We start from the raw sequence: 12757 nt of genomic DNA, 5'->3' as shown, positions 1-12757 counted from the left end.
TTTCATGACTTGAAATACCTCTTTCCAGCCCCTTCTTGCCTGTAATGTCTCTTTTGAGAAATCAGCTGACAGTCTGATGGGAACTCCTTTGTAGGTGACTGTCCCCTTATCTCTTGCTGCTTCTAGGATTCTCTCCTTCATTTTAATGTTGGCTAATGTAATGATGATGCGCCTTGGTGTGTTCCTTCTTGGATCCAACTTCTTTGGGACTCTCTGAGCTTCCTGGATTTCCTGGAAGTCTATTTCCTTTGCCAGAATGGGGAAGTTCTCTTTTATTATTTGTTCAAATAAGGTTTCCACTTGTGACTGTTCCTCTTCCCCTTCTGGTACCCCTATAATTCGAATGTTGGAGTGTTTAAGGATGCCCTGGAGGTCCCTAAGCCTCTCCTCATTTTTTTGAATTCTTGTTTCTTCAGTCTTTTCTGTTTGATCATTTTTTCTTTCCTTCTGGTCTACTCCCTTGATTTGAGTCCCATTTTCCTTTCCATTACTATTGGTTTCCTGTGCATTACCATTCATTTCAATTAGTTTAGCTTTCATATGTTCCTCTAATTTGTGACTAAAATCAACCAGTTCTGTGAATATCCTGATCACCAGTGTTTTGAACTGTGCATCTGAAAGTTTGGCTATTTCTTCATCACTTAGATTTATGGGCTCTGGGGCTCTGAGTTGTCCTTGAGCCATGTTTTGATCTGTTTGTGCCTGTTACGTATGAGGAGCGGAGCCTTAGTTGTTTACCAGGGCGGGTCACCCCTATCGCTGGGTTGTGATGCTGTATGTGGGGGCAGGGTCAGAGAGGGAGCAATGGCAGTTCTCTCTGCTTGCCCAGTCTGTCCCACTGCTCACCCCCGCCTGTTTATCTGAGCGTAAATGTGCGAGCCCACCGCCTTGCGCCGTGTGGTCTCAATGCTCACTTCTTCACTGGTTTATCTGCATGTAAATGCTCGACCGACCGCAGACAGCCAGCCGCGCCTCTTCCCCGTGTCTGCCTGTAGCTAGCCCGCACCTGGGAACCGCGCCTTCGGCTGCTTGCGCACCAACCCTGGTCGCAGATCTTTTTGGCCAACCCCCTCCGCTGCTGGCTTCACCCCTCTTACCGGTTTAGCTGAGCATTTCGTTGTTTTGGGACTCTGTATTGTCGATTTTCTGTGTGGTGTGGTTGTGTTTATTGTTGTTAAAACTTTGTTGTTTTTAGATTTGGTTGTGTGAGGACGCACAGCCAAGGTGTTTCCACCTATGCCTCCATCTTGGTGGAAGTACCTATTTTTTAATTTTTTAATTTTTTTTTTTTAGAAATAATTTGTAGAGTTTAGCATTAGTTATATACATTTTGTGGCAAAGTTCTAATTTTATTATATTTCAAATTTTAAAACCTTTCCATAACAAATTTATATATAAGTTGAATAAACCTAACCAGTATTTTTTTTTATTGTTTAAACAGAATTTTGAGACTGATGGTCAACCATATAGAAGAATACATTGAACCTGTAGTTTTCTGAAGAATCAGTTCAAAAGATCCCCAAAATACAAAAGGTAAAATGATAGGATTGTATCTTGGAATGCACTTTGCAATGACATTTTTCAGAAAAGTATATTTTTAAAAATCCATAAATTGTCATGACAATAATTTGAAGATAGTTTTACTTAAAATTTTTTCTTGCATTAATTTAGTCTGCAATATTTATTGTGTTAGCTATGTTCAGATACTATTTAGGATACTGTGCTGATCAAGACAGAAATTATTTCTACTCTTAGGATTGCAATTTAAAGAGAGGGAGGATACATAAATACGAATGAAAAAATTTGTGGTTCTATGTAGAGAATTAAAATGGATAAGAGACTTGATACAGAGACTAGTGACTGCTTCCATTAGGTAGTTAGAGAAGCCCTAAATGAATAAAAATGTGTCAATTGAGATCTGAAAGGCAAGAATGTGCCAACCATATGAAGATCTGAAAGAGGTCCCCTCCCTTTGGCGGTTACTGTGGGAGGAGGCAGGGAAACTAGAATGACCATGGAATGCCTGAGGAACTGAGAGAGCAAATGTGGTTGGAGTAGAGGAAGTGGGAAAAAGTCTATACGGAGTTCAGGTAGGGAAAGAAAATGGGAGAGAGGCTGAGTTGCAGAAGAAAGGCGAGAAGAGTTCTGTTGTTATATGATATTTTAGACACCTGTAAAATCTGTTGTAATATTTAAAAAGTTGCATATATGACTCTGAAGTTGAGAATCAGGTCTGGGGGTCTGGAATTGGGAATTTGGGTGGCATAGTAGAAGAGTTACTTAGAGTCATATGTCTGTGTGAAATTATTTAGGAATTGTGATTGAGAAGGATTTAGCTGTGGGACTCACCATTGTTAATCAGGAGAGGAGCAGCAGCCAGCGACATGGGTGGAAAAGCAAGAGAGTATTTTGTCACAGAAACCAGGAAAAGTGTTTAATAAATGCAGAAGTGGTCAGCTGTATCCCATGCTACTAAGATGTCAAATAGGGAGTAAAGCAGCCATTAGATTTGGTAACATGAATATCATTGATAACTAATATGAGTGAAAAGTCTTAGAGTGTGTAAGGATGAAAGCCTGAATAAAATTGATGAAAAGAGGGAGAAACTTACTGTTAAAGGTGGCACACAATACAATTAAATTTCATTTCCTCTTAAAATTTTACTAAAGCTGAAGTAAAAGGATTTTTATAGAATACAACTTCACAAGAGCAAAGAGAATAGGAGAGGAAACAACTGCAATGCAATTTTACAGCCTGAAGAGTGAAAGGAAGTGTGGTAACTGCCTTGTAGATCCTGGAATCCTAAGCTAGTTGTGGGAATGCTGAGAAACAAACTTCATGGTACTACAGAATCTCTAAAATGTTCAGGAATTGAAAAGTACTCTTTATTTCTACAAGTAGGAGTGAGGGTAGGACTAAAAACAGGATGATTTATTGAAAATAGTTTTTAGAAGTAACTCTATAGATCATTTTCCTGACTGGAAACCCAGGTAACTACCTCTTCCTTGTCATAACTGAAGACTAGAGATTTATTCTCTAGCAAGAATAAAATAGGCATAAAAATATTCCTATTATAGTAAAACAAAACTATAATAGCTTCAATTATAATAGTGTAAACAATAAAATATACTAAAAAATAATTTAGAGAGGCAAGAGATGCTGAATCCATGAAAAAGAAAATAAGAAATGGAATCAGAAATAAAAATGTCAGTGGAAATTTTGAAAAATAATATTTATGCTTTGAAAGTAAAGAAAAAAATGGGAGGAAAAAATAAAAGTGGAGCAACTGTCCAAAATCTTTAATATTCAGTAAAAGGAGTTCCACAAAGAGAATTGAATGATAAAAGGGAGAAATAGACTCTTCAGAATTAGAGGACACAAGTTTCTAGGTATTGGGGTTGTCCAAAAAGTTCATTTAGTTTTTTCCGTGCTATTGCTCTATTAGTGCTTAGTTGTCTTTAACTTCATTGGAAACAATTTTGTTAGATTGTGTTGTGACAGCTGTCATTTCAGTGTACATTTAAAAAAGCACTCAAAATTGGTGCAGCTATTGTAATGTTGAAGATGGAAGAAAATATGCAACATTTTCAGCATATTATGCTTAGTTATTTTAAGGAAGATAAAAACACACTGAAAAGCAACAGAAAATTAGTGCAGTGTATGGAGAAGGTGCTGTGACTGATCAGAGATGTCAGAAGTAGTTCATGACGTTTCCTGGTACTATGGACATTTTTGCCAAATAATTGCTGTTTAGCAGCAGCCCTGGCTTCTACCTACTATAAAACAATAGCAGAAGATAGCCAACATACTCACAGTACCCAAATCAATAAGATTATTGGTAAAAATGAAAAATGTGTCTTTTATGGAAAAAACTAAATAGACTTTTTTTGTCACCAAATAAAAAGAGCTCATAACATGACCAATACAGATAGAAAAATTAGTCTAAAATATGGCATCACTGTTAAATTTTAGAACAAAGGGACCTCCCAGAATAAGTGAAATAGTGGGTCACATATAAAGGATCAGTAATCATAATGACTTTGGACTTTCTCATAACCACATTGGAAACTAGTAGGCAACAGAGCCTTCATAATTCTGAGAGAGAAATGATTTCAAACTCAATATTTAGTATTCAGCTGAACAGTTGATTAAGGATAGACTAATGACAATTTTAAGACTTGCATTGCCTCAAAAAATTGCATCTGCCATTTCTTTTTTCTTGGGCAGTTATTGTAAAAGGTACCAAACAAAAAATAAAGAAGGAAACTAAAGATGTAGCCATATAAGAAACAGGGAATGCAACTTAAGTAGAGACCCAGGAAACTACTAGGATGATACTGATTAGTGATCCCAAGATTACAGTTGGTCACCAGTTACAGAGAACATCCAGTGCCAGTAGGAATAGGTCAGAGGGTGCCAAGAGAAACAGCTATGAGAAGATTAAATTGATAGAATGCATGATGTGTTCAACAATATTAAGAATAGATTTAGATAGGGAAGAGTTTGGGGCAGTATTGGTCATAAGTATATAGAGAGCCAGGTAAATAAAAACCAACAGGACAGTTTTTAACTTTAGGGAAAACTACTCAGAAAGAGAAAGTAATTGTAGTGTACCATACGACCCTGCTGTGATTGCATTTACAGAGTCATTAATAATACTAACTCTGAATATAACCACCTTGCCAAAATTATGATGTTGGTAATTTGTGCAAGTGTGCATGTGTTTGAGGCCAAGATGGGGAAGTAGAAGAGAGATAGATTCTTCTTTTTCTTAGTGGACTTCAATAGCTGATGCCTAAAAAAATACAACACTATTGACAGCAAAAACAAATAATTTTAATAATTACATTGGGACAACTTAAATTGAGACTGTGTCGGCATACTACCTAAAAATAGAAAAAATCAAGAAGTAACAAAATAAAGATACTAGAGATAGTGACTTAACTACCAAAGAAACAAGAAGATGAAAGTTGGAAATGAGAATGAGAGGACATTTGAATTTTTAGTTTGTCCTACAACACTTTTTGGATGCTTTAAACTGTGAACATGTATACATTGGTAGAAAAAAGCTTGTAAACACCAAATTTTAAAATAAGAAAGCTAATGTAATCCAAGATGTTGAAACAACAATAGCACACAACTCTGACAATTAGTGTTCTAGTGAAAGGGGACAGAAAAGGAAGGCAGCACCTGAAGGGGGTTGGTGAGTCATGGGAGTTTTTTATTTTATTTTTTTATGGTAAAATACTAAGATGTTAATCAGATTAATCTCATTATAAAGGGAGAAATTAGAGATGTGGTATTGGAAAACCTTGAGAGGTGACAGCAGATGGATGGGTTTTCAGAAGACGTAGTATCATGTCATTAGATACTGCCCAGTTTATTTTTAATACAGAGTATGTCATTTTGTATATAAGGATTATTTTCCAAAGATGGAATGTCAGGCACTGAGATTTTCTGTTAGTTATTTGTAATGTTCCATGTTTATTTAAAAACATACCTGCTTCTTATTTAGCAAAGTTTTGGCTTGTTTATAAACTTTCTTAATTGCTAATACCTCCCCATTGAATAAATATGTTTTATAGGTAGAAAAGGGTAAAGGGGGACTAAATAGTGATGGAAGGAGACTTGACTTGATGTGATAATTACACAATATAATCTACAGATGATTGTAGAATTGTATACCTAAACCTATAGAATTTTATTAACCATAAAACCTTTGGATCCCTATCACCTACAGAATAAAATTCAAGCCCCTTAGCAAAGCATATGAGGAATATCTGCTATTCTGGATACAACCAGCCTTGCTTCACCATATACTACCTGCATATTTCCCCCATCTCTACTGGGGTTCTTAGTTTCCCCACCTTCATTTTAAAAAAAAGCTTATTTTCAAAACGTTTATGAAAGACTTATGCTGCCCTTGGGCTTCATTGTTATAAAATAGTAAGTAATGTGGTGCTTACTCATCTAGAAAGTCGTATCACTGAATGACTTTGAACTCAAGTTGCTTATGTAAAGGAACGTTTGATTTCTAGCTGTAACTTGATCTTTTATAATTTAATTTGTGAACTTTGGATTTCAGTGACTAACTGATCCTTTCAGAAACATATTGCATGCCATACTGGCCTGTTAACATCAATATTTAAGAAAAAAGACTTTTTATAATAAAACAACCTATATTAGATTATATACTTGAAATTCCTTGCTATATGTAGGGACATTACATTGTCCCTAAAACTGAATTTTCAGGATCCATAGTGTGGGCAAATGTGACTGGCTCATCCTTTTGTATTGAAAGTGGAGTCCTAGGGCAGCTGTCACACAGGACTTTTGGCTGTTCCCCCATTACCACTTTATTTTCTTAAAATTACCTTGACACCATTTAAAGAAGTCAAGAGGGATCTTCTAACAATTGGTCCAGAGTTCTTAGGCCTGTCTCACTTTTCCCCTTACCTTTCCCTTAAATATAGCACATCTGTCAGTTGGCTGGAAAAGATTTTGTACCACACTGTTAGACATATAGTCTCACATTGTTCAGTTAGCCAGACAACAAATAATGTTTGAAGACTATTGTTGACACTAATAGTAAAATAGCCTAGTATAGCATTGGTCTGTATCTTTAAACCATTTTGTATTCATTCTTCTCGTAGTCAGCATGGCCCTTCTACAGTCTAAGCCTTAATTCTTGGAGTCCTTTATTAATTTTCTAGTTTGCCCTATTTTACGTTTTGATGATTAAATAAGCATATATTCCATGCCATATAAAGCTCAGATCTGGCCTTTTAACTTTAAACCGAAACTGTTCTTTTTAAATTCATTGCAGTTGGCATTTTTACCTTTGTACTATTCGTTTTGTTCCAGTGATGGAACCACTCTCAGTTATTACCAGGATGATCAGTATGTCTTTTGGACCAGAAAGCTGTACTTAAGTGATTTTTAGTCTCTTCTGACGCTAAAATTCTGTAATTCCTGTGTTCCATCTGCTGATGTTAGCCCAGACATTTAAAATCAGTATTTATCCTGGTGCTAGTTTTTTTTAGTTACCATAGGGGATCACTAATTTTCTTTTAAGAAGTCCTAGCGCTTCACAGTCTCAGTTCTGGAGCCATAACCACTTGGGCAATGCAGCATCATTTATGAAGGGTTATTCTCTTTTGCTCTCATGAATGTATGTTTGAAAACGATAAAATATTCTAAAGTATTAGAATACTCTCACGTTCTTAGAATACTCTTAATCTTATCTGATTTAGTTAGTATAACATACTAATTTATACTAGCTTCTAAATTTTAAATAAAAATGTAATAAAACTAGAATTTTTTTTATGCCTCAAAACTATTATGGTATTAGAATTAAGGCAGTTTTTCAATATTTAACTTATGACTATAGGACAAAGTATCTTGTATGGATTAAACCTTCCTTACACTTTAGAAATACTGTAGACAAAAGAGACAAATTTTAGGCTTATGATTCAGTTCTAAAACAGTAAATCTTAATTTCTTTAATGTGAGTGTAAGACTCTTTGGTTCTTCTTTACTTGCTTTCACCACTACCAGGCATAGCCTCTCTATGCTCCAGTGATTAAACCTTTAAGTTGTTAACATGCCTAAATTTTTTTCTAAAGAAAATGCTAATCCTTTTAAAATATCCCAGTATGATGCTACTTCATCTCACAAACATTGTGCCTTTGCAGTTACCTATTCTTGTGATTTGGAATCATTTCAACTATGACCTCTTATGTCCTCTGTTCTGTTATTTCTGAAACTTAAATGGTGATAGAAATCTTCTGGGGACTTTATTAAAATGTCACTCTGATTCAAAACTACTGGGGTAGGGCCCAAGCTCACAGATATAACTGATGCTGATGGCTCTGGATCGTATTTTAGCAACAACAACATAGACTGTCTGGCAAACTCACAATTATCAAAGAGTATGTCCTCTGACTCCTCCCTCTGTACCATCATCATTCCTTTTATTATAATTATGTAGGTATATCTTCCTATTTAATTCAATATTTTTGCCTAGAAGGACTGTGTCTTTCATTGTTATATTCCCAAAGCTTACCATACTGTATAACAAAATAAGCTTGCAACAAATGTTTACTGTTGATTAGATAGTGTTTATTATAGGCTATTTATAGTTACTAGTCTAATACATTGGGTTGTCCAAAGAGTTTATTTCTGTAAGATGATTCTAGTAGTGCTTAGTTATCTTTAATGTCACTAGAAATAAGTTTGTTAGATTGTATTGTGGCAGCTGTCATATCTGTGTGCATTTAAAAACAATTTACCAGAATTGGTGAATTTTTGTGTAGCCCTTTTAATATTAAAGATGAAAGGAAATATGCAACATTTGTATCGTATGCTTTTATTATTTCAAGAAAGGTAAAAATGCAGCTGAAATGCAAAAAAAAGATTTGTACAGTGTATGGAGAAGGTTCTGTGACTGTTCAAATGTGTCAAAAGTAGTTTGCAAAGTTTCATGCTGAAGATTTCTTGCTGGACAGTGCTCCATGGTCAGGTAGACCAGTTTGAAGTTGATAGCAGTCAAATCGAGACATTAATTGAGAATAATCAATGTTATACCATGCAAGACATAGCTGACATACTTAAAATATCCAAGTCAATAAAGTTATTGGTGAAAATGAAAAATGGTTTTTTATTTTATGGAAAAAACCACCCAAACTTTTTGGCCAACCCAGTCTATGAGTATTAAGCATAGGTTTTAAATTTTGATTATTTTATAGTACAAAGAAAATGAATTGTGAGCCTCAATTTTTTCCTGCAGTTTTTTTTTGAGAAGGAAAAATGGGCTCAAATGTGTCCTAAGCTGCTTGCTTTTGAAAATATTTCAGCCATTAGTACAAACAAAAGTATTTTGAAGTCTCTATAACAATATATAGTGTTTCTCAAGATTACTATGTTTGCAGAATAAGTTTTTTAGAAAACTAACAACTTATTTTTCTTTCCATCCAAGGAGAAGTACAAATGTCTACCACGAGACGAAAACGTAATATGTTATGTTGTTTACCGTAAGCTGCAGTAAAATGAGCTCGATTGTTGACAGGTATGTTTATTTTGAGACTCTTATTTTAAATTATAAAGCTATTTTAAAATTCACTATTAGAATAATAGCCTATATCAAACTGATAAAAGTATTTTTATGTTTAAACATAATTATTATTGCATTTAATTTCTATATCGAGCAACCTCAGTGTAATGGTAAGGTGAGTTAATATTGTATAGAGCCAAAACCAACATTGTATAGCTTGTGTCCTAAGTGGGTCTTTGAACTATTATTTTGGGTGATTTGGTCAGAGCTGCTCTGAAATTGTGACCGTTGCAAATGTTTCCTTGGTACCTTCTAGAATCATCTATCTCCTTATCTCTTGTCCTTTTTCTCCTAATTTATTGGTGCTAACTCCATTCTAAGCATTTTAGTATTTGTGACTGATAAGAGGTCATTATAATTAGGATTTCATTAATTTTAATCTTTAAATCTTGCTTTTGGAAAACAGATAAATCTTCGTGTTTTCTTGATTTTAATAATTTATTGTTACATTTTAACCTCTCTGATATTGGGATTCAACTTACAACTGGCTTATTATGGTTTCGTTGGTAGCATTTTTTTTTTCTTTCCAAGTAGTATATAAAATAGTGATAAATGGTGAGTGGTATTTAAATTTGATGAAATGCAGTAACATTGTCCTAAGCAACTATTTGATAGCTAGCTAATGTGCAGAGTACTTTTTATATGTTATTTATTTAAACTCATATTAATTTCGTGACACCTCACAGGTAAGGAAAAACTATAGGTTAGAGAGTGCACATAGTTAAGTGATGAACAGGAATTATGTTGGTCTGCCTGACATTACAATTCCTGTGCTTTTTATTACAGTGTACTGTGTGATTCTTCTGTATGGGAGTCCTTAAGAGTTTCGTAGTAGAGTTGTAAGCAGAAGTGACTTGACATGTGGGGACGGGCCTTCTTCCTTTTCTGTGAGATAAATAGTGAAGATACATACTGTACCAGGACTTGAGTCCTAAGAGGCAAGGAGTTTCCTTAGAGAGGCCTGCTTGTACCACTACCATAGATTTGGCATATGCCATACTTTCAGATGGGATCTGCAGGTAGGCTTCTCCTCAGAAAAGATGTTTCTTCACTGCTCCTAAGAGATAAATATGATTTGGGCATTATACTCCTGAGTGATTGCCAGTTCCCACTCTAGACAAGATCACATCTGTATGTTTAGACTTGAGGCAACAGTTCTTAATACGAGTTCATCTTATCTCTGAATATGGTGAAAGTTATAGACTCTCTTCTCAATAAAATGCATATACATACCGAACTGTTAATAAATTTCAGTGCATTCATTAAACCTCCAAAGTCCATATGTGGACCTCTGTAATACCACATTTGCAGATGATCTCAATAACTTGTATAACATATACTTTATAGGACTTTATAGGCCACAGGAAGGTGTGTTTAAAGGAGTGAATAGTGAACTGGTATAAAACCTCACAAATCAACTGAAACTATTTAATATTGTTCCTTAGATTAAGATTTCATGTCAGAATGGAGTTCCCCTAGATCTTCCCACAACCAACTTTTTCTTGTTACTTAGAACTCAGATCAAATGTTCCCCACCTCAACAAGTCCTTTCTTAACCTCTCAGACTAAAGTAACCACCTAGTAACTAAAACATCATCCCTTTTTAAAAAAATAAAACTTGTCATACATTTTTGTGTTGATTTGTTTCTTTGGGCTAGAAAATGAGCTGTAGAGAGCAGTGACCTACCTACATTGCTGGTTAAGTGTTCCATAACCACGTCCAAAACAGAACCTGGCATATGAATGCTAATAAATATTTTGTCAAATGAATCAGTAATGAATGAAAATCTATTATGCTGGATACTATGGTAGATATCTTAAAGCAGTGGTTTAAGTTATTGTGCTAAATATTGTGCTGTTTATGAATGATTTATGGTTTTATAAATTGAATACCTCAGAAAATACATTTTGTAACTGCTCTTACAATTAAAAATAGTTTCAAGTGAACCACTTTATATAATGGAAAAATATACTGACTTTCTATAGGTTTCAATGGTTACTAAAAGTTTGAAACAAGACATTTAACATATGATTAAATTCTGGTATCATGTTGTATGTAGTACAACTAAGTAAGTAGTTTTTAACTCACATTTGTAAAAGTTTTAAAATATAATAAAAATGGCTAACTTTAATTTTCTAAAATTTATTGGAAAACAGGTTAGTAATTACAGAATTTGAATTTGTACAGTCCATTAACTTTATAAAACTCTAGCATATAATTGATTTGATTCACATGTCATTTTTGTGTTGCTATTGCTTAATGAGTCTGTTCTTATTTTTTTGTCTTCTTTCTTTTTAGAGATGATGGTAGTCTTTTTGATGGATTGGTGGAAGAAGATGACAAGGACAAAGCAAAAAGGTAGCTCAACTTAAGATGTAAAATAGTAAATAATTGAATAATAAGTAATAGTAAAAATAGTAAATCACTGATTTTCAAAAGTTCTGTGCCTTAAAACTTAGTGTTCAATAACTAGGTGGGAGAGATTGGAATGTCAGTATCCAGGTTATAAGTTAAATTATCCTCTAAATGTGCTCTTCTCATCAGATCATATTATGTCATCATCATATGATGACATATCACGTCATCATTGGGGATGTTAACCTTCATCACTTGGCTAAAATAGGGTTTGCCTGGATCCACCATTGTAGTTATTTTTGTCTTACTCAATTTTGCCTGAATGAAAGGCAGAACTCTAAGGAATTGACCTGGATGGTCTTAAGGGCCAAGTTTATAGATGGATAAAGTGAGCTACGGGTATTCTATTTGCAAAGACATGTATTTTAGTAAACCAAAACCACTGTTGTGATGGGAAACCCTGGAGAAAGAGAAGGAATCCTGTAATGATGCTGTCAGAATTAAATGGGGCCACACTGAACTTTTTGACTAAAAACAATGATGAGTTAAAGACCTTACTGTTGAACCCAGAAGAAAGGGAGTTCTATAGTTATTCCCCAAATGGAACATCTATAATCTGTTATCAGTCAGGTCATTCCAAGAACTAATTACTTCCAGCCTGAATGTACTGTGAAGTAAAAAGTTTACTTTAATGGGTGTGTCCCAGTAGTAGAGTTGGCAAGGATATTTGCTTTCTATATATTTTCTTGCCCTAGAATCAAAATGCCTGATTTGAATTATTACTTTGTGGTAGCTCTATGACCTTAGCCACATTTTTGTTTATGCCTGAGTTGTCACACCTATACAATGGAAAATAATGAAGCCTACCTCAAAGGAATTAAATGAGATTTCATAAATGTTTACTAGCACCTGGCACATAAATACACAACAAATACTGGCTGCTATCTTTACACCCCACCCATGTGTTCAGATATTCCATACATAGATACTTATCTCTTACTCTTTTCTAGAGGAATATAACTAGATCCAAATATCAAACTACCTCATATATGTAAAAGGCCATGTCACTATATCTAAATTCTACCTAACCTATCTGTCCACCAAAACATTATATTTTATATTTCACATTGATAAACAGCATTGTTAGTAACTTGGGATTCTGTAGATTTCCCCTTTTGCTTCTCCCCTCCCAACTGAATCTGATTTACCAAGAATTGGTACTTCTGCTTCTTAACCCTCACATTTATACTGCTCTGTTAACAGTGCTCATGCCGTGATTTATAGGTTAG

At 34.5% G+C, this 12757-nt stretch overlaps 1 protein-coding gene across 9 annotated transcripts in view; it reads left to right on the top strand.

Annotated features, from left to right (window-relative positions):
- Positions 1–12757, top strand: part of CLOCK (clock circadian regulator) — a 124849-nt gene that overhangs the window by 51101 nt on the left and 60991 nt on the right. For all 9 annotated transcript variants that reach the window (XR_008389629.1, XM_053654996.1, XM_037162286.2 and 6 more), the window contains 3 exons: positions 1442–1533; positions 8978–9067; positions 11412–11471. Coding sequence is in view for 8 of the 9 variants with exons in the window: in XM_053654996.1 (XP_053510971.1) it covers positions 9021–9067; positions 11412–11471 (107 nt within the window). In the remaining variant the exon portion in view is untranslated. The remainder of the gene's footprint in view (positions 1–1441; positions 1534–8977; positions 9068–11411; positions 11472–12757) is intronic.

The sequence above is a fragment of the Artibeus jamaicensis genome, unplaced genomic scaffold (genome assembly GCF_021234435.1).
Source record: "Artibeus jamaicensis isolate MK-2021 breed Jamaican fruit bat unplaced genomic scaffold, CSHL_Jam_final contig_889, whole genome shotgun sequence".
Lineage (NCBI taxonomy): Eukaryota > Metazoa > Chordata > Mammalia > Chiroptera > Phyllostomidae > Artibeus > Artibeus jamaicensis.
Note: the sequence above shows the minus strand (reverse complement) of the source record. Positions and strands in the feature narration are given on the sequence as shown.